This window comes from Microtus pennsylvanicus, chromosome 10 (assembly GCF_037038515.1).
Source record: "Microtus pennsylvanicus isolate mMicPen1 chromosome 10, mMicPen1.hap1, whole genome shotgun sequence".
Classification (NCBI taxonomy): Eukaryota; Metazoa; Chordata; class Mammalia; order Rodentia; family Cricetidae; genus Microtus; species Microtus pennsylvanicus.
This window is the reverse complement of record NC_134588.1, coordinates 15,001,479-15,027,352: the sequence shown is the minus strand read 5'-3', so window position 1 is coordinate 15,027,352 and position 25,874 is coordinate 15,001,479. Positions and strand designations below refer to the sequence as shown.

At 47.5% G+C, this 25,874-nt stretch overlaps 1 protein-coding gene across 1 annotated transcript in view; it reads left to right on the top strand.

The window, feature by feature from the left end:
- Positions 1-25,874, top strand: part of Cfap221 (cilia and flagella associated protein 221) — a 98,239-nt gene that overhangs the window by 43,661 nt on the left and 28,704 nt on the right. The window contains exons 9-20 of the mRNA XM_075987393.1: positions 410-527; positions 611-722; positions 913-1,021; positions 8,592-8,679; positions 10,552-10,641; positions 12,039-12,137; positions 14,323-14,428; positions 17,746-17,873; positions 21,685-21,765; positions 23,197-23,304; positions 23,594-23,725; positions 25,454-25,612. Of these exons, the coding sequence (XP_075843508.1) occupies positions 410-527; positions 611-722; positions 913-1,021; positions 8,592-8,679; positions 10,552-10,641; positions 12,039-12,137; positions 14,323-14,428; positions 17,746-17,873; positions 21,685-21,765; positions 23,197-23,304; positions 23,594-23,725; positions 25,454-25,612 (1,330 nt within the window). The remainder of the gene's footprint in view (positions 1-409; positions 528-610; positions 723-912; positions 1,022-8,591; positions 8,680-10,551; positions 10,642-12,038; positions 12,138-14,322; positions 14,429-17,745; positions 17,874-21,684; positions 21,766-23,196; positions 23,305-23,593; positions 23,726-25,453; positions 25,613-25,874) is intronic.

Sequence of the window (25,874 nt, the reverse complement as noted above, 5' to 3'; positions counted from 1 at the left end):
AAGTAAATACACATATGTATGCAGTTATATGTCAATATACTGATATGAAATTTGTTTCCAAAGATTCCATTTGACACACACACTCACTTTTAATTTAGTTATAATATTGATCCACAGGTGATAGTTTTATCAGAAAGAACACAAAAACAAACGCTTTGAGCTGGGGTAGTGCAGGGATGGGTTAAGAGTGGTTAAGAATAACGGCTGCTCTTTCAGAGGACCCAGGGGTTCGGTTCCCAGCACCCACATGGCTGCTCACAACCGTCTGTAACTCCAGTTCCATGGAATCAGGTGTAGTCTTTTTTATCTGATCAAGTACACAGGCAACAATCATGAACTAAAAATAATTCAGTAAAACAAACCCCAAACTGTTGGATTATACACTAATTTATCATTTCTTAAACTCCAGATTAGAAGAGTTCGAAAGATTAAATACTCGTTCTAAGAAAATAAATGTTCCTCCAGAAAAAACAGCATATATACAATTTTACCCAACTCCTAAAAAGGCAAGGCCTCAGAAGATGAAGGTAAGTGGGTGGGGTCACACCCCCCCCAGTGGAATGAAAAGGCAGGGAGAAAAGAACTCATTGTCCTCCGATTTGGTCCTCAGGAAATCGAATACCAAGACCTGCGGTTTCCAACAGATCTGTCGAATCCATTCGCCGTGGCAACTGTCCTCAACCAAGAAGCGGGAAAGTTGAAGATTAAGGAATTAAAACAAGGTGACAGCTATTGGTCTGCCATAAACCAGTCCCTGGGGCAAAATAAGAAAGAAATGTGTCCAGTCGCATTTATTATTTATGAACAAAACTCAGTTACATGTCTGTTAGGCGGCATGGTTAGAAACTTGTGTTTGTCTGGGGAGTGACTGATCTGATTACAGCCGTGGTCTCTGCCCGTTCCTGCCTCCAGTCCTGGACCAGGGTGATGAAGTCTCCAAAACCAGACAGATGAAGGAGGCACTCTTCGAACAGAAAGTCAGACAGAACGTCCTGGAGGAGAGCGAGAACCATCTTAAGTGGTAACTATTGAGGGATAATGTGCACCCGGTGACAGGGTGACCGCTTTTAGGGGATGGCCTTTGACGCAGGAGACACAACAACTTGCAATTATTGATAAACTCCCTTGGTGAATTCAATTATTCCGTCTCAGCCGGTGTTTCTAGCTCAGAATGGGTGGCTATTAGAAATAAATTATTGTAATTAAGACATGTTGTTTCCTACACATAGCCAACAGGGCAGGACAGCAGTGGACTGTGCCAGGCTTGGCCCCTCCTCCCTGCCAGCTGGGGCTGCCTGCTACCCAGCTCCTATTCCCAGACCGACCTGGGGTGAGCTCCATGCAGTGGGAGCGGCTGGGGACAGTCCTGGCAGAAGCCTTCTTGTGCTTCTTGGAGCAAATGGACTTTTCTGTTTGCGTTACTTTAAACTAGAGAACCCCAGGAGCCAGGCTGCGTGTTCAGTTTCTGTAAGAGCCAGTTCAAATGCACACGCTCCATTGTTTTTTCCTAGACACGCATTTGATTTCTTAAATTGTGCAGTTAAACTTAAAACATTTGTTTGTTCGTTTACTGTGTGCGTGGACCGTACATACTATGGGATGCCGGGGAGGCCAGAGGACGACTGGAAGAGTTGTTCTCTCCTTTCGCCATGTGGGTTCCGGAGATTGAACTCAGGGTGTCAGGCTTGGTGGCAAGCCCCTCTGCCTGCCATGCCGTCTCACCTCTCATATTTGATCTTTAATCTCTTCTAATTTACAGTTTGAAATAGATATTAAATTAATGCACTAGCCAACGGTGCAAGGTTTAGTCACAGGCTTCTGTCACTCAACACATTTCTATGGTTCGTCCGCATGTCAGCATTTACGGCTAGTTCTTCTTCTGTAACTGTGTGATATCCACTGTGCAGTCCGCCACATGTCAGCCAGAGGCTGTTTTTACACCCTCATCAGCAACACTGGGGAGTTGCGGGTCTTCTACCTCTGCAACACCTGCTGATTTGTATGGCTTAGATCTGCATCTCCCTGACCACTAGTGATGCTGAACATTTGGGGTACACGTGAGAGAAAGTGACCATGTGTGAGTGTGAGAGAGTGAGTGTGTAAGTGTATTTGTGTGTGAGACCGATGTGTGTGTGATAGTGTGTGTGTCCATGTGATAATGTGAGTGAATTGTGTGAGTGTGTGTGCAGTGACAGAGTGTGAGTGAATAGTGTGAGTGTGTGTGCACGTGACAGAGTGTGAGTGAATTGTGTGTGTGCACGTGACAGAGTGTGAGTGAATTGTGTGTGTGCACGTGACAGAGTGTGAGTGAATTGTGTGAGTGTGTGTGCACGTGACAGAGTGTGAGTGAATTGTGTGTGTGCACGTGACAGAGTGTGAGTGAATTGTGTGTGTGCACGTGACAGAGTGTGAGTGAATTGTGTGAGTGTGTGTGCACGTGACAGAGTGTGAGTGAATTGTGTGTGTGCACGTGACAGAGTGTGAGTGAATTGTGTGTGTGCACGTGACAGAGTGTGAGTGAACTGTGTGTGTGCAGTGACAGAGTGTGAGTGAATTGTGTGTGTGCACGTGACAGAGTGTGAGTGAATTGTGTGTGTGCACGTGACAGAGTGTGAGTGAATTGTGTGAGTGTGTGTGCACGTGACAGAGTGTGAGTGAATTGTGTGTGTGCACGTGACAGAGTGTGAGTGAACTGTGTGTGTGCAGTGACAGAGTGTGAGTGAATTGTGTGTGTGCACGTGACAGAGTGTGAGTGAATTGTGTGTGTGCACGTGACAGAGTGTGAGTGAATTGTGTGAGTGTGTGTGCACGTGACAGAGTGTGAGCGAATTGTGTGTGTGCAGTGACAGAGTGTGAGTGAATTGTGTGTGTGCACGTGACAGAGTGTGAGCAAATTGTGTGTGTGCACGTGACAGAGTGTGAGTGAATTGTGTGAGTGTGTGTGCACGTGAGAGAGTGTGAGTGAATTGGGTGTGTGCACGTGACAGAGTGTGAGTGAATTGTGTGTGTGCACGTGACAGAGTGTGAGCGAATTTTGTGTGTGCACGTGACAGAGTGTGAGCGAATTGTGTGTGTGCACGTGACAGAGTGTGAGCGAATTGTGTGTGTGCACGTGACAGAGTGTGAGTGAATTGTGTGAGTGTGTGTGCACGTGACAGAGTGTGAGTGAATTATGTGAGTGTGTGTGCAGTGACAGAGTGTGAGCGAATTGTGTGAGTGTGTGTGCACGTGACAGAGTGTGAGCGAATTGTGTGTGTGCACGTGACAGAGTGTGAGTGAATTGTGTGTGTGCACGTGACAGAGTGTGAGCGAATTGTGTGTGTGCACGTGACAGAGTGTGAGTGAATTGTGTGTGTGCACGTGAGAGAGTGTGAGCGAATTGTGTGTGTGCACGTGACAGAGTGTGAGTGAATTGTGTGTATGCACGTGACAGAGTGTGAGTGAATTGTGTGTGTGCACGTGACAGAGTGTGAGTGAATTGTGTGTGTGCACGTGACAGAGTGTGAGTGAATTGTGTGAGTGCACGTGACAGAGTGTGAGTGAATTGTGTGAGTGTGTGTGCACGTGACAGAGTGTGAGTGAATTGTGTGTGTGCACGTGACAGAGTGTGAGTGAATTGTGTGAGTGTGTGTGCACGTGACAGAGTGTGAGCGAATTGTGTGTGTGCACGTGACAGAGTGTGAGTGAATTGTGTGAGTGTGTGTGCACGTGACAGAGTGTGAGTGAATTGTGTGTGTGCACGTGACAGAGTGTGAGTGAACTGTGTGTGTGCAGTGACAGAGTGTGAGTGAATTGTGTGTGTGCACGTGACAGAGTGTGAGTGAATTGTGTGTGTGCACGTGACAGAGTGTGAGTGAATTGTGTGAGTGTGTGTGCACGTGACAGAGTGTGAGCGAATTGTGTGTGTGCAGTGACAGAGTGTGAGTGAATTGTGTGTGTGCACGTGACAGAGTGTGAGCAAATTGTGTGTGTGCACGTGACAGAGTGTGAGTGAATTGTGTGAGTGTGTGTGCACGTGAGAGAGTGTGAGTGAATTGGGTGTGTGCACGTGACAGAGTGTGAGTGAATTGTGTGTGTGCACGTGACAGAGTGTGAGCGAATTTTGTGTGTGCACGTGACAGAGTGTGAGCGAATTGTGTGTGTGCACGTGACAGAGTGTGAGCGAATTGTGTGTGTGCACGTGACAGAGTGTGAGTGAATTGTGTGAGTGTGTGTGCACGTGACAGAGTGTGAGTGAATTATGTGAGTGTGTGTGCAGTGACAGAGTGTGAGCGAATTGTGTGAGTGTGTGTGCACGTGACAGAGTGTGAGCGAATTGTGTGTGTGCACGTGACAGAGTGTGAGTGAATTGTGTGTGTGCACGTGACAGAGTGTGAGCGAATTGTGTGTGTGCACGTGACAGAGTGTGAGTGAATTGTGTGTGTGCACGTGAGAGAGTGTGAGCGAATTGTGTGTGTGCACGTGACATAGTGTGAGTGAATTGTGTGTATGCACGTGACAGAGTGTGAGTGAATTGTGTGTATGCACGTGACAGAGTGTGAGTGAATTGTGTGTGTGCACGTGACAGAGTGTGAGTGAATTGTGTGAGTGCACGTGACAGAGTGTGAGTGAATTGTGTGTGTGCATGTGACAGAGTGTGAGCGAATTGTGTGTGTGCACGTGACAGAGTGTGAGTGAATCGTGTGTGTGCACGTGACAGAGTGTGAGTGAATTGTGTGAGTGTGTGTGCACGTGACAGAGTGTAAGTGAATTGTGTGTGTGCACGTGACAGAGTGTGAGTGAATTGTGTGTGTGCACGTGACAGAGTGTGAGTGAATTGTGTGTGTGCACGTGACAGAGTGTGAGTGAATTTTGTGAGTGTGTGTGCACGTGACAGAGTGTGAGTGAATTGTGTGTGTGCACGTGACAGAGTGTGAGTGAATTGTGTGAGTGTGTGTGCACGTGACAGAGTGTGAGTGAATTGTGTGTGTGCACGTGACAGAGTGTGAGTGAATTGTGTGAGTGTGTGTGCACGTGACAGAGTGTGAGCGAATTGTGTGTGTGCACGTGACAGAGTGTGAGTGAATTGTGTGAGTGTGTGTGCACGTGACAGAGTGTGAGTGAATTGTGTGTGTGCACGTGACAGAGTGTGAGTGAACTGTGTGTGTGCAGTGACAGAGTGTGAGTGAATTGTGTGTGTGCACGTGACAGAGTGTGAGTGAATTGTGTGTGTGCACGTGACAGAGTGTGAGTGAATTGTGTGAGTGTGTGTGCACGTGACAGAGTGTGAGCGAATTGTGTGTGTGCAGTGACAGAGTGTGAGTGAATTGTGTGTGTGCACGTGACAGAGTGTGAGCAAATTGTGTGTGTGCACGTGACAGAGTGTGAGTGAATTGTGTGAGTGTGTGTGCACGTGAGAGAGTGTGAGTGAATTGGGTGTGTGCACGTGACAGAGTGTGAGTGAATTGTGTGTGTGCACGTGACAGAGTGTGAGCGAATTTTGTGTGTGCACGTGACAGAGTGTGAGCGAATTGTGTGTGTGCACGTGACAGAGTGTGAGCGAATTGTGTGTGTGCACGTGACAGAGTGTGAGTGAATTGTGTGAGTGTGTGTGCACGTGACAGAGTGTGAGTGAATTATGTGAGTGTGTGTGCAGTGACAGAGTGTGAGCGAATTGTGTGAGTGTGTGTGCACGTGACAGAGTGTGAGCGAATTGTGTGTGTGCACGTGACAGAGTGTGAGTGAATTGTGTGTGTGCACGTGACAGAGTGTGAGCGAATTGTGTGTGTGCACGTGACAGAGTGTGAGTGAATTGTGTGTGTGCACGTGAGAGAGTGTGAGCGAATTGTGTGTGTGCACGTGACAGAGTGTGAGTGAATTGTGTGTATGCACGTGACAGAGTGTGAGTGAATTGTGTGTGTGCACGTGACAGAGTGTGAGTGAATTGTGTGTGTGCACGTGACAGAGTGTGAGTGAATTGTGTGAGTGCACGTGACAGAGTGTGAGTGAATTGTGTGAGTGTGTGTGCACGTGACAGAGTGTGAGTGAATTGTGTGTGTGCACGTGACAGAGTGTGAGTGAATTGTGTGAGTGTGTGTGCACGTGACAGAGTGTGAGCGAATTGTGTGTGTGCACGTGACAGAGTGTGAGTGAATTGTGTGAGTGTGTGTGCACGTGACAGAGTGTGAGTGAATTGTGTGTGTGCACGTGACAGAGTGTGAGTGAACTGTGTGTGTGCAGTGACAGAGTGTGAGTGAATTGTGTGTGTGCACGTGACAGAGTGTGAGTGAATTGTGTGTGTGCACGTGACAGAGTGTGAGTGAATTGTGTGAGTGTGTGTGCACGTGACAGAGTGTGAGCGAATTGTGTGTGTGCAGTGACAGAGTGTGAGTGAATTGTGTGTGTGCACGTGACAGAGTGTGAGCAAATTGTGTGTGTGCACGTGACAGAGTGTGAGTGAATTGTGTGAGTGTGTGTGCACGTGAGAGAGTGTGAGTGAATTGGGTGTGTGCACGTGACAGAGTGTGAGTGAATTGTGTGTGTGCACGTGACAGAGTGTGAGCGAATTTTGTGTGTGCACGTGACAGAGTGTGAGCGAATTGTGTGTGTGCACGTGACAGAGTGTGAGCGAATTGTGTGTGTGCACGTGACAGAGTGTGAGTGAATTGTGTGAGTGTGTGTGCACGTGACAGAGTGTGAGTGAATTATGTGAGTGTGTGTGCAGTGACAGAGTGTGAGCGAATTGTGTGAGTGTGTGTGCACGTGACAGAGTGTGAGCGAATTGTGTGTGTGCACGTGACAGAGTGAGTGAATTGTGTGTGTGCACGTGACAGAGTGTGAGCGAATTGTGTGTGTGCACGTGACAGAGTGTGAGTGAATCGTGTGAGTGCACGTGACAGAGTGTGAGCGAATTGTGTGTGTGCACGTGACAGAGTGTGAGTGAATTGTGTGAGTGTGTGTGCACGTGACAGAGTGTGAGCGAAGTGTGTGTGTGCACGTGACAGAGTGTGAGCGAATTGTGTGTGTGCACGTGACAGAGTGTGAGCGAATTGTGTGTGTGCACGTGACAGTGTGTGAGCGAATTGTGTGTGTGCACGTGACAGAGTGTGAGTGAATTGTGTTTGTGCACGTGACAGAGTGTGAGTGAATTGTGTGTGTGCACGTGACAGAGTGTGAGTGAATTGTGTGTGTGCACGTGACAGAGTGTGAGTGAATTGTGTGAGTGTGTGTGCACGTGACAGAGTGTAAGTGAATTGTGTGTGTGCACGTGACAGAGTGTGAGTGAATTGTGTGTGTGCACGTGACAGAGTGTGAGCGAATTGTGTGTGTGCACGTGACAGAGTGTGAGCGAATTGTGTGTGTGCACGTGACAGAGTGTGAGTGAATTGTGTGTGTGCACGTGACAGAGTGTGAGTGAATTGTGTGTGTGCACGTGACAGAGTGTGAGTGAATTGTGTGTGTGCACGTGACAGAGTGTGAGTGAATTGTGTGAGTGTGTGTGCACGTGACAGAGTGTGAGTGAATTGTGTGTGTGCACGTGACAGAGTGTGAGCGAATTGTGTGTGTGCATGTGACAGAGTGTGAGTGAATTGTGTGTGTGCACGTGACAGAGTGTGAGTGAATTGTGTGTGTGCACGTGACAGAGTGTGAGTGAATTGTGTGTGTGCACGTGACAGAGTGTGAGCGAATTGTGTGAGTGTGTGTGCACGTGACAGAGTGTTAGTGAATTGTGTGAGTGTGTGTGCACGTGACAGAGTGTGAGCGAATTGTGCGAGTGTGTGTGCACATGACAGAGTGTGAGCGAATTGTGCGAATTATGTGTGAATATACGTGTGAGAGAAAGAGTTGAGAGTGTGTGCGTGTGTTTGTGTGAGAGACAGAATGTGTATTAGGTTGTGTGTGAACGTGTGTAAGAAGGAGCGGGAGAGTGAAAGCGTGTGCTTGTGGAAGCTGGAAGTCGACCTCTGGTGTTGCTCCTCAGGTGTCATTCACCTTATATTGTTTATTTTAAAGATTTGTTTATTTTAGGTCGGGGGTGGTGGTACAGAGGCAGGTGAATCTCATTGAGTTTGAGGCCAGCCTGATCGCCAGGACAGCCAGAGCTACATAGAGAAACTCTGTCTTGAAAAACCAAAACGAAACCAAAAAGGAGCAGGAGGAGAAGAAATGAAGCTTATCTTCTAGTGATTCTTGATGAAATATTTATAAATTAACACAACAGTGGTGTGAGAGACGGTTCATTCAGTGAAGTGTTTGCTTTCAAGCGTGAGGACCCTTGGACAAAAGGCAGGAGTAGTGGTCTGCTTGTTATCCCAGTACTGTGGAGGTCACATAGCCCCAGGACAGCCGGTCTGCTTGGTGAGTTTCAGGCTAACCAGAACTTTGTAGACCAGGCTGGCCTTGAACTCAGAGATCTGCCTGCCTCTGCCGCCCAGGTCCTGGGATTAAAGGCCTGTGCCACCACCGCCCTGTGATAAGCTTCATCTCCTGAGACATGTTGTTCACCCCAGAGCTGGCTCCTTCCAGTTTTTCCCCATTCCTCCTTGGTTATAAAATAGGGCTAACACACATATTTGCTAATGGCCTCTAGAAGTAGGTTTTTTCTTTTGCAGGCAGGTGCACCTTGGCAAAGATCACACATCTTTTAGGTATAGAAAGGAGCACTGTGAGGAGCAGCAGAAAGCACACGAGCAGTACAAGGTCAGAATGGCTGCTTATTCCATATCATTCATTTCACTATGTCTTTGTATGCAAGACGCAGAATCAGGAGCAAGAAATGCATAGAGAACCGAGAGTCTCACTGGGTGTCAGAGCACTTCCCTGCAGGTGTGAGGCCCTGGGCTCCAGAGATAACGAGAGAGCGAGAGAGAGAGAGAGCGAGAGAGAGAGAGAGCGAGAGAGAGAGAGAGAGAGAGAGAGAGAGAGAGAGAGAGAGAGAGAGAGAGAGAGAGAAGGTGAGGAGAGAAGATGAGAGGAGGTGAGGACAGAAGATGGGAGGGGAGGGGAGGAGGGGATAGGAGATGAGAGGAGAGGAGAGGAGAGGAGAGGAGAGGAGAGGAGAGGAGAGGAGAGGAGAGGAGAGGAGAGGAAAGGAAAGGAGAGGAGAGAGAGAAAGGCAGGGCTGATCATTCACACACTGCTAATTATAAATCAAGGGTGTCTATAGATGATACCAGAGACCTCTGCTGGGTCTGCTGGGCACAGTCCCAAGCCAGAGCAAGACAGAAAGTTCTATCTAAAAAAAAAGCAAGAATTATCTGAGAGAACAAAGACCTTCAGACAGAGGAGATGACCCAGACTCAGGCCGTGGTCTGGATGTAAGGCACCTGTCCTGTGGTCTGCAGAACATGAAGATGAGAGTCCCCAAACCGCTGTCAGGAGCCACCCCAGAGTTGGATGCCAAGTATAGTCATGTGCTAAGGTGCTAGGGGTGGAGGCAATGGCATGACCTATAGGGGATCCAGTTCACCCCCCCCCCCAAAAACAAAACCCCCAGCAAAGCTTAGTAGTGTGAACTTCAGGGTCTCAGTGAATAGGAAGGAGAGGCATGGTCAATGATTATTTTAAAAAACGTATTTTATTTCTAATTATATGTACATGTACATTTGTGTGTGAGTATGCACCTACGAGTGGGATGCCGGTAGGGTCGGAAGAGGGCACCTGCTCCCCTGGAGTTGGAGTTCTAGGCAGTTGTGAGCCACTCCACACAATGGTAGGCTCCTCTGAGAGCCCAGAAGCCACTCTTAACTATTAAGCCACCTCTCCAGGCCCTGTGGCCAGCCTTTAGGGCATTACAAACTTTTAGACATTACTGCATCTTAGGCATTACCACCTTCTGGGCATCCCCGCCTTTTGGGCATTACCACCTTTCGGGCATCACTGTCTTTCAGGCATCACTGTCTTTTGGGCATTACCCCATTACCGCCTTTTGGGCATCATTGCCTTTCGGACATTACTGTATGCTGTCATAAACAGAGTTCATACTGGAGGACCTGCAATCAAGTTACCAAAAAAGAAAAAAGGTCCCATGTTTTGTGAGGGCCTGATTCCTAGCTAGGGGGGAGGGGATGCTCTGTGAAGTAGAGGCAGGAAGAAAGAAGTTGAGGTCATCCTCAGAGACCATCACTTGTTCCTATTAAAGCTCCCATGTCTGAACTGTAAGAACAGTGAACACTTTAACTTGCCAGCTCTCCATGGCACAGCATGGGGGACCCAGTGCACAGCAGGTTTCTACAAGCTTTATTTTTTTGTTTTTGTTTGGTTGTTTTGGGTTGCGTATGTATGTGTGGGAGGGGTAGTTTTGGGTTTAGGGTTTTTTCTTTCTTTCTTTTTTTTTTGATTTTGTTTGTTTTTCAAGATATGGTTTTTCTTTTCTTTGTGTATCCCTGGCTGTCTGGAACTCACTCTGTTGACCAGGCTGGCCCTGAACTCACAGAGATCCTCCTGCCTCTGCTTCCCGAGTGCTGGGATTAAAGAGGTACACCACCACCACCTGGCTTTCTACAAGCCTTAAAGATAAAATGTTATGTATTTGTCTTTGACTTTAATATGTCTCCTCATATAAAACTCTAGCAAACCCGGGGTGACCCTGTGATAGAGGAAGAGCTTCAACGAGTCCAGACTGAACGGTTCAACAAGCGGATCGTCCGTGACCTGGAGGATGTAAGCAACTCTCTTCCCTTGGGATCTAATCAAGCCGGTTCATCTCTAAAGACACCAATGAGTTTTATAGAGATCCCTTCACCAGGAGGGAACAATTGTTTTTAGTGTGCTTATATTTCCAGGACACAGGGTGCAATCGTCCTGTGTGTCTTGGTTTCCCTTTTGGCCAAGAGTAACTTAAGGAGCCTGTAGAGGTGGCTGTGTGGGCCAGAGGGCAATGCTGTGCTCTCCAAGGACCCGAGTCTGGTTCCCAACATTCATGTCAGGTGGCTCAAAACCTACTGGAACTCCAGCTCTAATGGATCTGGCGCCCCCTTCTGGACTCCACTGGTACCTCACACACAGGAGCACAGGCACATAATTTAAAATAGAATAAAGTTTTATACCAAAAAACAACTTAGGGGAGCAAAGGTTTATTTGGCTCAGAACTGTGAATCACAGTCTATTGTTGAGAGCACTCAAGCAGGAGCTCCCAGGCAGGCCTGCGTGCTACTCCAGAAACTTACTTCACAGACAAAGAAGTACCCAGAACCTATGGAGGACACTTGCTAAGCTGGCTCACACACAGGCTTACACTCAGCTTTCTTAAATAATTCAGGACCACCTACTCAGGCATTGTGCTGCCTAGGGTGGGCTGGGCCCTCGTACCATTTAACAATCAAAACAAGCCCCGGGACCCCCCAACACCACCCCTAACCTGCCCACGGGGCAGTCAGATCCAGGTGACTCCTCCACCGGCCTCTTTCAGATGTCTCTAGACAATGACAGGCTAAAGAGAACTAGGGTACTATGACATATTTGCAACTAAAATGTTCAAACTTACGATTATGGTCTGGGGAGATGACCAGTTGGTAAAGTGTGTGCCACACAAGCTTGAAGACCTGAGTTCAATCCCAGCACCCACACAGAAAGCCAGATACGGTTACGTGTGCCTGTAACCCCGCACTGGGATACAGAGCCAATCTGTTCAAATTAGTCAGCTCCACTTTCAGCAAGAGACTCCATCGAAAGAAAGAAAGAAGGAAAGAAAGAAAGAGGTGGCTGGAGAGATGGCTCAGTGGTAAGAGCGCTGGCTGTTCTCCAGAAGACCAAGGTTGAATTCCCAGCACCAACATGGCAGTTCCAGAGATTGAAGATTGAGCTCAGGTCATCAGGCTTGGTGGCAAGCACCTGTTGTCTCTGAGCCGCCTTGCTGCCCCCTGTTTCTGCTTGTTCTGCTAAGTAGGCCAGACTCGCCTCCAATCCACGATGCTCCTGCCTCAGCCTCCTGAATCCTGGCATTACAGGCATGTAGTATCACACCCAGCCAGAGATCGCACTCTAAAACTTTTATTAAATGCTCACGCCGAAGAGTTTATGTTTGAATGTAAGATGTTCCTATGCTTTTGTCTTCACAGAAAGTCCAGGAATTCCATCCTAAATTTGATCCACTGGTTAACAACTTGTGGCTCACGAGATTTCGGGCACAAAGACGGTTCCAGCAAATAGCGCGCAAGGTAACTATCAGCTCTGGATTGCCATCTTCAGGTTTTGATTTGTCTAGTTGTCAGCAGGGGAATCGAAGGACAGCCTCTTAGGAATAACACATTAGAGATGCAGTTCTCGCGGTATAAACGTCACCTCTCAAAGTGTCCCACTGAGACGCATCCCACCTCCCTTTCTGTTGCTGCCATACAGCTCTCTGGACAAAAGCAAGTTGGAAGAGGAAGGGGTTGATTTGGCGGACACCTCCAGGCCACAGTCCATCCTGAAGGGAGTCAGGGCAGGAACCGAAAGCTGAAGCCACAGATCAACGCTGTGTGCCGACCTGCTGAGGCTCGCACTTGGTCGCGGGCTGGGTCCTCAACAGTTAATCACCAACACAGTCTTCCACAAATGGTCTGATCTGGGAAATCCCGACAATTCCCTTCTCAGCTAGGACGGAGTTAAAGCTAACCAGGAGAGGAAGGTTTTAGTGTGGTCACATGTTCAGACGGTCATCATTGCTGTGTGATAGTTACTTCTTTGTTTATTTGATCAGGGTTTATGCCCCAGGGGAACCTTGAACTCACTAGTAGCCAAGGACCTCCTTCCTGATCCTCCTGTCTCCCTTCCCTGACTGTTGGGATTACAAGTGTTTGCCACCACACCAGGTTTATGCTATAGATGGAACCGGGGGCCTTGTGCAGTCCAGGCAAGCCCTCTGCAGACCGAGCTACCCCCCTGCCCGCTACATTGTTTCAGAATATTTTTACTACCCAGAAAGGAGCAGTCCCTACCGGTTCCCTTCTTCCCCAGGCTCCTGGCAGCCACTAAATCTACATTCTCTCCCTATGGACATTTCGGGTAAACGCAATCACACAGTATGGCTTTTTGTGGCTGCCTCCGTTCACGTCTGTCTTCAGTGGTGTCGTAATGGGCACGTCACTCTTTTTTGTCACTGTGTAATATCCCACTGTTGGGGTAGACCAGGTTTCCTTTATCTGCCCATGCGCTATGGGCATCCCAGCAATTCTCACCACTTAGTACTCTGAGCGATGCTGCTGTAAACATTCATACCCAAGCTAGAGGACACGGGGTTTTTCACTCTCCCTAGGAGACTAATTGCTGGGGTTATACAATGACCCTAAAGCAATGGTCGGGCTAACTGTTTCAGTGGAGATTGGGGAATTTCAGAGGTGTCACTGGGCTCACTGCTTGCTGCTCAGAGACACCTGTGGTAGCTCCCTTCAGGCTATCTTCCACCAAGCGCATGAGCGGGCTCCAGGACTTCCTGCTGTCGGGATGAATGAAGCATCTGGTGGGGCTGGTGGATGGTTCAGCCAGAAAATCACTTAGCATGTAAGCGTGAGGACTAGAGTCCTCCTTAGCCACTGTGTAAAAAGCCGAACATGGTGGCCCATGCCTGCAGTCCTGAGATTAGGGCTGCTGAGACAGGACTGTCTGGGACGTCACTGGCCTAGTCAAATCGGAGAGATCTGGGTTCCGTGAAAGACCCTTCTCAAAAATAAGGTAGAGACACAATTGAGGACATTACCCAGTACTCTGGCCTCCATAAACACATGTATTGCACACACATGTACATAACACATTCATGGACACACACATACACCACACCATGAAAAACAGGACAGTGGGACGGAAGAATAAAAGCTTCTGGAGCTCTACACAGTGCAGGTGTGAGGAGCCGTGTCTGACTGCGTCCACACCTCTGCCCTTCACACTACCCCCATCCTCCCAAGAATACCCTGCTGTGGACCTGTGTTTCCAGTCCCCCTCTCTGAAACACTTCCCTGCCCCCCTTCTCTCACCCCTGTCCTTTGGACCAACTGGTCTACCTGGCCTCAAAGGGGCAATCCTACTGGTCTTTGACACAGGATGTGCTGAGCCTCTCTGGCATCTTATGCTGTCTGCAGACTTCTTGTCTCTTCCTCTTGAGTGTGGCTAGGGGACAAAGCTATCCTCGAGCAAGGGGGCACAACGATTAAGATGTGGTGTGTTATTCAGCTTTATGCTAACAAATGCCTGAAGTAATGTATAACAAAAGAAGGCATGTGTTGGCTCCATTCCGGAGGTTCCATTGCACTGGGGCCTGCGGCAGCGCAGAGCATCATAGTGGAGCATGTCTGCTGGGTTCCCCTTGGAACAGCCAAGAGAAGCATGCATCAGCTCCTAACGTGAAGTCGTTCTTTCCGATTCCAGGTCATGCGTGAACTAAGGTTGTTCACTATGCTGGCAGCTATCCGTGAAATGGACAAAGAAGACATAATGAGAAAGATTGTCAATATCAAGGGGACACTGATACAAGGTAGGAGAACTGAGTGATGCTGAGAACCATGGCCTTTTAGAGGTCTCGTCTCAGTGAACTCGACTCTGTCAGGGCCAAATCTCATCATAAATCCTATTCACCAGTTTCCAGCTGCCTCTAAAATAAACCGACACCAACTTTGTGGCTTAAAATTACACAGATTCAGGGATGGGGCGATGACAATGTCAGGACCTGAGTTTGACCCCTGCAAACTACATAAATGGCGGGTCTGATCATCCTAGTGGCAGTGAGTTGGGAGGCAGGGACAGCAAGGTCCCTAAGCTCCCTGGCCACCTAGTGAACCTTCAGTGAAGTTCCAGGTCCACAAACAAAAGGTAGAAAGCAGCTGAGGACTGACAGCCATGGGCGTCCTCCAACCTCCACACAGTGTGCACAAACATACACGTGTGTGCACACACACGAACATGCAAATGTCACAGCTTCTGGAGATCAGGGGTCTAAAACCGCGGTGTCAGTCGGCCAGTTCCTTGTCCTGGCAGCTGTTGTTGAAAGGCGCCTGCCTCCCTTGACTCCTGGCTCCTCCCTCACGCCACTGTTCCCTCTCACCTTTTGTACCAGCCCTGTGATTTCCTCAGGCCTGCCTGGAAAGCCAGAGCCCTCGCTCCACTTTGGGAGATCTAATTTATTTATACCCCCTAGCTCCCTTCCAACAAGTGAATTTCTGTGTACAATTGCTTGTCCTTGAGGGTGGGGATACAGCTGTCTCTGGGAGTTATTTCCACAACAACTCCATGCCGTCTGAGGCCAAGTGCCTTCCTAGTTAGTCACGGAGGTCTGCTCACACCAGACTGGCCTCTGCTCGACCTCCTGTTGTCCATTGCCACTCATCGGCAGAGACACAAGGATACGTGTCTTTATAGTTGCCAAACAATTGGTTGGCTGTAGTGTATGCTCAACCTAGCATTTACAGGCAAAGCTTTAAGCCTCATACTGTCTATTGTTTCAGGAAGTTCTGCTTGTTAGGATTGGGGACATTGTTCAGTCAGTAAAGGACTTGTCTTGCAACTGTGAGAATCTGCAATTAATTCTCAGAACCCATATAGAGAATGCCAGCCATAATGGCATAGGCTTGTAATCCCAGCACTGAGAAGGTGGAGACAGGCCCTGGAGCTTGCTGGCTGGCCAGCCTAACCTTCTTAGCCAGTTGCAGGCTGTCTCAAAAAGCAAAGTAGACTGCACCCAAAGAACAACAGTTGAAGCTGTCTCATGGCCTCCACATGCAGACACCCACATGCTACACAGTTGCACATACATGTGTACCATATGAACATTGACACACACATCTCACTCAAGAGGGAGGCAGGAAGGGAGGTTAAAAGATAGAGAGATCGACTTATTCTGAGACTCTCCGACCCACAAGCTGCTTCCAAGAACCCCAAAACCATGTCAGAATTTTCTCCTGGCCTGTGGTTCACAGGAAGGGCCACGGGCAGCTGTGCCGCCCCCACGCTCCCCAAGGCCCGCCTCTATTGCTTCTCCACCTCTCCAAGCAGTAAACACTGCCCTCTCCACCAGGACTACCTCGTTTGCCTCACAAAACACTCGGCAGCATTTCAATTACTCTTATTCCTCCTCTAATATTTTATGTCTAATATTGAAGTTCCTAACAAAGGAGTATTTTTTACAACAAAATAGGAAACTTTATGTGAAAATCGCACATGGTTATCTATAAAAGCACTCTAGAATCCAACTTTTTCTTTGTTAAATTTATCAGAGGTGTTTTAAGTACTGGCTCGGTGTTTCAGCTTGCTGCTCTTGTAAAGGAGCAGAGTTTGTTCCACATCAGTAACTCTAACTCCGAGGATTCTGACACACTCCTCTGGCATCTCTTGGGGCTGCACTCATATACACAAGCCCATAATTAAAAGTAACAATTAAATCTTTTAAAAATAAAACTAAATTTTAAGAGAACTGTAACTAAATAAGCAAAAAAAAAAAAAGACCCTAAAACTAACATGAGCTGGATGTGGCGCACACCTTTAATGCCAGCGCTCCGGGGACAGAGACAGGTGGATGCCTGAGTTCAAGGCCAGCCTGGTCTACAGAGTGAGTTCCAGGACAGCCAGGGCCTCACAGAGAAACTCTGTCTCAAAGCATCAGAAACAAACAAACAAATAAAAAGGGAACAAGGACTGCGAATGTTGCTCAGTTAGTAGGGCATAGGCCTAACATCATTCAGTTCATTCCTAGCACCCCATAAATATAGCTTGGTGACACACACCTGTAATCCCAGCCTGTAGGAGATGGAGACAGGAGGATCAAAAGTTCAAGGTCATCCTTAGCTACTTAGTAAAAGGCCAGGTGGGGCTGTAGGAGACCCTGTCTCCAAATGAGAGGGAAAGAGGATGAATACAAGGAAATTAACAATGTACATATGTATTATACGTGTATGTATGCAGACTTGCTTGAGTGTACATAAATCTGAATATTCCTTCTAAAGTCTATAAAGCATTTATTATTTATCCAAAAAATGTTCAGTATGATATTTTATGCATGTATATGTCTTTTAATCATATTCTCCCCATAGCCATATTTTTCTCCTTTCTCCCCCACTCCTGTAGATCTCCTCCTTTCTAACTAATCCCTCTTCTGCCTTTGTGTGTGTGTGTGTATGTACATGTGTGTACATGTGTGTATGTGTTTGTATGCTGTGTGTGTATGTGTGAGAGTGGTATTGCTGTGTGTGGTATGTATTTTATGTATTGTGTGTGCTGTGAGTGGTATGTGTTTTAAGTATTGTGTGTGTTCATGTATCACTGTGGGGAGTATTGTACGTGTATGTATGTGTGTGTGTATGTTGTGTGCAGGGTGTGTATGTTGTTTGCCTTTGTCTATGTGTGTATGGTATGTGTGTTGTGTGTCTGTTGCATGTGGTGGGTGGGTGTGTCTGCATGTATGTGTGTGTATATGTGAGTGTGCTGTGTTTGAAAGGATACATCAGTATTGTATGTGTATGTGTGTGGCATGTGTTGTGTATGTTGTATGTGTATATAATATATTGTGTGTGTATGTTATCTGTGTATGTGTTGGTATATGTTGTGTGTGTTGCGTATGTTATGAGGGGTGTGTGTGTGTGTGTGTGTGTGTGTGTGTGTGTGTGTGTGTGTGTTTGGTGACCCAATACATTTAACTAGAACTGTTTACAGAAGCATGGCATGTCAGTCGCCATACCACTGAAGAAAATAAACACGAATGCTCTGTTGCAAATGGTACTTGGTAGGTGCACAGCTAAAGATGCTCGTTTCACGTGGAAATCCCTTATTCCAGAGCCCCTAAAGACGTCTGACTTTCCCTAGGTGAGAACCCCTACCAATCCCTGAGGGCCCTAATGAGTCAGGATGAGTACCCCTGGCGCTACTCTCTGCACCCTGAGGATGTGCTGCCCTTCGCCTTCCCGTCGGACTCTCAGAGCTACAATGAGCTGGTGGGTGTCTTTCCTTTGTGGGGGAGCAGACAGCATCACGTGGTGTGGGTAGGTAGCCAGACAAGCCAGCACTCAGTCCCTCCACCTCCCCCTGAGAGGCTATGAAGGAGACCTGTGCCTCAGAAATTATAGGCAGTAGGAAATGAGGGAATATCCACTGTCATCTGCCCCATGCCTACTATACCCATGGGTACTATTTGCACCATGCCTACTGTATCCATGGTGCCATCTGCCCCATGCCTACTATACCCATGGGTACCATTTGCACCATGCCTACTGTATCCATGGTGCCATCTGCCCCATGCCTACTATTCCCATGGGTACCATCATCTCCCATGCCTACTGTATCCATGGTGCCATCTGCCCCATGCCTACTATATCCATGGGTACCATCATCTCCCATGCCTACTATATCCATGGTGCCATCTGCCCCATGCCTACTGTACCCATGGGTACCATCTGCCCATGCCTACTGTATCCATAGTGCCATCTGCACCATGCCTATTGTATCCATGGATACCATCATCTCCCATGCCTACTGTATCCATGGTACCATCTGCACCATGCCTATTGTATCCATGGGTACCATCATCTCCCAGGCCTACTGTATCCATGGTGCCATCTGCCCCATGCCTACTGTATCCATGGTGCCATCTGCCCCATGCCTACTGTACACATGGGTACCATCATCTCCCATGCCTACTATATCCATGGTGCCATCTGCCCCATGCCTACTGTATCCATGGTGCCATCTGCCCCATGCCTACTGTATCCATGGTGCCATCTTCCCCATGCCTACTGTATCCATGGTGCCATCAGCCTCATGCCTACTGTGCCCATGGGTACCATCATCTCTTCATGCCTACTGTATCCATGGATACCATCTGCACCATGTCTATTGTATCCATGGGTACCATCTACCCCATGCCTACTGTACCCATGGGTACCATCTGCCCATGCCTACTGTATCCATGGGTTCCATCTGCCCATGCCTACTATATCCATGGTGCCATCTTCCCCATGCCTACTGTATCCATGGTGCCATCAGCCTCATGCCTACTGTGCCCATGGGTACCATCATCTCTTCATGCCTACTGTATCCATGGATACCATCTGCACCATGTCTATTGTATCCATGGGTACCATCTGCCCCATGCCTACTGTACCCATGGGTACCATCTGCCCATGCCTACTGTATCCATGGGTACCATCTGCCCATGCCTACTGTATCCATGGGTGCCATCTGTCCCACACCTACTGTATCCATGGTGCCATCTACCCCATGCCTACTGTGCCCATGGGTACCATCATCTTCCTATGCCTACTGTATCCATGGGTACCATCTGACCCATGCCTACTGTATCAGTGGGTACCATCTGCCCCATGCCTACTGTATCCATGGGTACCATCTGCCCCATGCCTACTGTACCAGTGGGTACCTTCTGCCCCATGCCTACTGTATCAGTGGGTACCATCTGCCCCATGCCTACTGTATCCGTGGGTACCATCTGCCCCATGCCTACTGTATCCGTGGGTACCATCTGCCCCATGCCAACTGTAACCATGGGTACCTGGAGGAGCTTCCTGACTTGAACTAATTTCCAGTCTTGAAGCCCAGCATGGGCACAAGGCATCGGCCCGCTACTCTGGGAACTGGGCCTGAGAGCCGATGAGAAGATAGAAGCAGAATGCCTACCTGGCCTGTGCTCAAATGAGTCTCTTGGCCTGTCAAATGGAAGGCCAAGAAAACAACGGCTCTTAGCTTAGGTCCCAATCTGCTAAGGACAACATGTGGCCCCAGAATCAGACAATCTAACCAATGAGACTGGAATCCCACATCTCCACCCCATCTCTCTCGGGGTTTGATACCCTCCTCCTCTTCCTTTATGGGCATGGTTGTTCATTATAAAAAAAAATGTAGTTAATTAGTCTGGTAACATACCTCAGTTAAACACAAAGTTGGTCTCCAGAACTCAGGTTTTAAAAAACTCAAGCATGGTAGCATGTGTGATCGCAGAGCTGATCATGGAGAGGCAGATCCTGGGGCTCACTGCTCAGCCAGTGCAGCTGATCATGGAGAGGCAGATCCTGGGGCTCACTGCTCAGCCAGTGCAGCTGAATGGTGAGTCCAGGTGAAGGGAAAGACCTTGTGTCAAAAAACAAAGCAGAGGGTGGAGAGATGTCTCAGCAGTAAAAAGCACTAGCTGCCCTTCCAGAGGATCCTGGTTGGTTCCCAGCACCCAAGCACGGTAGCTCACAACTGCCTTTAACTCCAGTTCTGAGGAATCCAGTGTCCTCCTGGGGACTCAGAGAGCACACACACACATGTCACACACTCACGCAGGCACAAAGTAAAATTAAAAATAAACCTTTTGAGAAGCATAAACTGGTTTTGAGGAACCATCCAGGCAAGGCAGTTTTTCTGTTCTTCACAGGCATGCGTACACAAATACACATGTACCTGCACATCCATGAACCTGCACATGTATAGGCACACACATACACACATAATAATATAATAAGTAATAGTAATAATAATAACAGTTAACCCTTACCTGTCTTAAGGGCTTTGGCTACCAGACTTCATCAATCCTAACATGCCCATTTTTTAAAAAAAGATTCAGCAAGTTTAAAATTGAGACATCTCTTTAAATGATGGCACATTAACAATCCACCACATTAGGGTAATGCTGGGCCTAGCTGGGCAAGGTAGAGAATGGCATCTGACATTTGCCTGGTGCTGGAAGGCACCCAGGATCCCTGGGTGCCCGAAGCAAATGGCTGTGCAGGAAGCTCTCTAGGGACCAGCTCCTTTAGAAGGTCAGCAAGGAGGTGGGGCCTGACCAGCGAAGTGGGACCACAGTGCTTCTTGGCAAAGGACTCAGCTGAGCCCATGAGGAGCTCTCCCACAGGTTGAAAAGAGATAACCTTTGAATGTTGACTTCAAACTGTCCTAGGAAGTAGACCAGAAGGTTGTGAGGTACTCCCTCAGACAAAGTGACCCCTGAGGAGGGCTAACTTCACCAGTTGCTAACTCCCAAGGGCTCATGAGCTAAGTCCTTCAAGCCTGAGGGAATGATGGATCTGATAGAATGAATGTACACTGAGAGAATATTTATTAGATTTATCTACACAATATGACCCGGTAGTCTAACAGTGGTTATCTTATACTAGAGGGGCTGAGAACCTGGTACTGCCTGATCCACAGGTCTATGTGTCAGCAGTCCCAACCTGTCCCAGAAGAGTGGAGGATTCCTGGAGAGCCACTGGTTCCCAATCCACAGTGGAAACTCCAAGAATCTGAGTTCTGATCTCAGTAAAGGAATATAGCAGCAGCAGCAGCAGCAACAGAGTAGATGAACTTGCTGGTGAGATGGTCAGACAATGAGGCAAAACTCAAAGCTTTTCCCTCAGACCACCTTCTGCTTGGCTGACATTGAATGGAGCCCCCCACATTTAGGGAAGGATTCCCCACTCCACATAACCTGATGGAGAAAAGCCCTCACAGATGTGTCCAATAGCTTCTCTCTTAGTTCCAGACCCAGTCAAGCTGACAGCCAGGATTAGCCGCCACAGAAGGACCTGTTGCAGCCTCCATGAGAGCCCATAAGATTCACACACAGAGAGACATGGGGGAGGAGTTGCCTTTGTGCCCACAGCTCAGATAGCAACTATGGCCACAGGAAGAGCAGTTTGAAGCATAGAATTATTCGGGTAATATTACAAAACAAGATGGAAAACACACACAGCTGTTTATGCTCACAGATGTTTACCTATCCTTCTATGTTTTTCTTTTCATTTTCCCATGTAGGCTATTGATAGCCTTGGACCAGTCCCAATTAAAAATTCAGAAGTTCAAATCAAGCACAGTTATTCCTACTTCACTTTAAAGGTGAGAGCTGCGCATGACATAAATTATTCTGGTTGCTTATGGCTGTCTTCTATCACCTATCTGCCTGTCTGTCTATCACATATCTGTCATTGGGAAGGCACACATGCCACAGTGCCTGTATGAAAGTCAGGGAACAACTTTTGGGGGTTGCTTCTGTCCTAGAAATTGAATCTGGTCATCAATCCTGATGACAAGTACCTTAAGACACCGAGCCATCTAGCTAGCCCTCAGGTTCCTTACAAAGAGAGCAAATATGCTTAAATTTGAATTACACTATTTTGTTAGTATTACTCAGTTCTAGCTTATATATAATGGCACATTGTATTTGCTCTCTTATTTGATGGTGTGTTGAGCACACCTCAGGTTCTTTTTTTCTAATGTGAATATGGACATTCTTGTGGGGACAGTATATATTGTGCATGTAGGAAACAGTGGCTCAGCAGCTGTTAGAAACCATAGGAGGCAAGTTAGTCAGCCTTTCTTTTCCTTTTTTTTTCTTTTCTTTCTTTTGTGGTCTTGAGACAGGATTTCTCTGTGTCGCCCTGGCTGCCCTTTAACTCACTTTGTAAAACAGGCTGGCCTTGAACTCGGAAATCCACCTGCCTCTGGCTCCCAAGAGCTGGGATTAATGGCATGAGCCACCACAGCCTGGCTAGTCAGCCTTCCTTGAAGTCTAAGACCACTGGTGCTTTTGAAAGTAAACATACGTTTATGTATGTCACCAATGAAGTCATGAGAAAATAAATGCTGACTTGTGCTAGGACTCAGAACGAGGCTCAGGACTGGCCCTGTTAGGCAGCTATCATTAAGACATTAATCCTACCAAACAGCAATGGGTTCTTGTGGGAACTACCAATGTCTGTTCACCCTAGATAAGGCACTGATGTCAGACCAAAGAAATTATTTCCCCAGTCTAGTTTAATGATCCAGAATGTTTATTGGAATTGCTTACAGGTGCATAGGTGAGGGGATCCATATAGGAACATGGATGATTCAAAGCCAGCTGCATCATTGAAACCCCACAATGTCATGGGTGAGGATTCACTAAAGTTGCATCTCTGAAGCACCCTGGACGATTTGCAGGCAGCTCAGTTAATCAGAGAGTCTCCTATCCCCAGTAACTGTTCACCTTGGAGAGGAGATTTTTGTGAATCTTGTAAGATTCAGGGACTTCTTTTTTTTTTTTTTCTTAGTTTTTCGAGACAGGGTTTCTCTGTGGTTTTGGAGCCTGTCCTGGAACTAGCTCTGTAGACCAGGCTGGTCTCGAACTCACAGAGATCCGCCTGCCTCTGCCTCCCGAGTGCTGGGCAGGGACTTCTTGAGACTTGTGAGTTTCATTCACTACCTGAACTTCAGTGAGGCTTCCTCCAGGATAGCCATACAAAGCAGGCTTTTAAGTGTCACCAATTTGTTGTCTTCTTTCATTTTCAGGTTCCTCAGATATACAAAGTCAAGGGATATGAACGATTTTCTGTCAACAAGTCCTCAACAAATTACAGAATTCAGAAACTTGCTCGACCTCTGAAACAAGGTGCTGAGGTAATGCATTGGCAACTTCATGAACTCCTCTCACAACTCATGTCCTACCATTAAGAATGACAGGTCATTGAATTGGAGGAATGACTAAGTAGTTAAGAGCAGTTTTTGCTCTTGAAGAGAACTCAGGTTCAATTTTCACCACCAAGCCATCTATAATCCCAGTTCCATAGGATCTAACAGGCATGCACATGGCGCGCATACATCAGGCAAACATTCATGCACATAAAGCAAAATAAGTACTCTTTAAGAAGGAAGTAAGACTAACAAGCCACTCTTGGTCTTTACACAGGATGAAGTTACCACCATCATCACTCTACCCAAGCAGGACACCACACTGCTCTCAGCCAAGCCTTCCATCTTGAGTATGAAGGCTCCGGAGGGCTTAGCCATGTCTGTGGAATACGACCCGCTGTATATTTTCGTAAGTACCAGTTGGCAGACGCCTGTGCTCTGCGTCCCTTATTTCAGCAATTGCCCTACATGAAAACGGAACCATGACTTGAAAATATGGTCTTTTTTGTTTTAGTTTTTGTATGTAGATGGAGCGGCGGGCCGCTTCCTGCCACCCAGCTCCTGGCCACCTGGTTAGCTTATGCCCTGAAATAACAACACACAAACTGTATTCATTTAAACACTGCCTGGCCCATTAATTCTAGCCTTTTATTGGCTAATTCTCACACCTTGATTAACCCGTTTCTAATAATCTGTGTAGCACCACGAAGATTCAGCATGTTTGACCTGGCGGCTGGCTCCATTGCATCTGACCCAGAGAGGAGAGGCATGGTGATTGCCTCACTTCCTCACAGCATTCTGTTCTGTCTACTCCACCCACCTAAGGGCTGGCCTATCAAATGGGCCAAGGCAGTTTCTTTATTAACCAATGAAAGTAACTCCTCCATCATTTGTAATTAAATTTTTCTTTACTAAATATTTATGTTCACTTTTTTATTTATCTGTATGTGTGCCAGTGGGTGGGGATAAGAGAGGGTATCAGATTCCTTGGACCTGGAGTTCCAGTGATTGTGAGTCATCAAACATGGATGCTGGGATTTGAACTCAAGTCTTCATGATAAAGCAAGAAGCACTCTTAACCCCTGAGCCATTTCTCCAGCCCCATTTCTTTTTTTTTGGGGGGGGGGCTCTTGGGTTTTTTCTTTCTTTCTTTCTTCTTTATTTTATTGATTTTTATTGAGCTCTACATTTTTCTCTGCTCTCCTTCCTGCCTCTCCCCTCCCCTTCAACCCTCCCCCCAAGGTCCCCATGCTCCCAGTTTACTCAGGAGATCTTGTCTTATTCTACTTCCCATGTAGATTAGATCTATGTATGTTACCCAGACACAGAAAGACAATTATCACATGTACTCACTCATACGTGGTTTCTAAACACAAAGCAAAGAAATCGAGCCCCATTTTTTAAAAACAGTGTCTCCTAGCCCAGGACGGTGTCAAACTCACTATGCAGCCAAGAATGACCTTGAATTTGTAACTCTCCTGCCTCTACTGGTACTAGGATTGCTGGTACACTATACCGCATCCATTTTTATGTGGTGCTGGGGATTGAACCAAGCAAGTCCTGGGCTAACAGCTACATCCCCAGCCCTGGGATGCTTTCTCTTCGGCATTTCAGGTTAGTGGAGCATTCCCCACCCTCTGCCTTCTGATTCTGGATGCTATGACAGCAACTGCTTGAGCCCCCTCCATGCCAGCTTCCCCACCATGGCAGAGTGGGAGCCAGAACCCTCTCTTACCTAAGCTGCTTTGCCGGAGTATTTTATCACAGGAGGAAAAGAAACTGAGGCAGACTCAGAAATGGATTTGCTCTTTTAATCCAGTTTGCTTATTTAATAACCCCTCATTGATCGTGACTAGAAGCAGTTCCAAACTGTGATTCCAGTGACATTTTCTTCCTCATGAAGTCAGCAGATATAAATGGCATCTAATGAAGCCTTTAAGGTAGAAAATGCATACATGAAGATGGGGATGTTGGAAAGATGGGCCAACCTGAGGCTCTGCCCCTGTGCCCAGTTTGCTAGAAGAGCTGACATGCATCCCCATTGTTAATGCTAGTGGGAGCCACAGAGAGCGCTGCTGACGCATACCCCAAGCCTGATATGGAAGCACCATTAATCTGGTCTCCTTTTCGTCCACAGAATCCCAACCCAGGAATGTTTTCCATGAAGCATCCTCTGACCTATGCAGAAACGCTGATGGATTACCATCTGTGCCCTCACCCCAAGTACAAGTTCACCCATGAGTCCCACAAAGGGTCCAGCATTCCTCTCACCCAAAAGCAGTTTCTCCATCATACGGTAATGTCAGCCTCGGCAGAGCTGGCCTTGGACTGTGGGGACGGGCAGGGGCCAGGGAGAGTGGGCACAGTGGGAACTGAGAGAAAGAAGACTGGGCTTTGAGTGAGTAAAGGTGCCTGCTACCAAATCTGAGGATCTGAGTTCAAACCCTGGGACCCACATGGTGGAAAGAGACCAAGGAGAGCACTGACTTGTGCATGTTGCCCTCTGACAACTTGTGTGCACACACGAAAGCACACATACAGATATACAGGCACAGAAC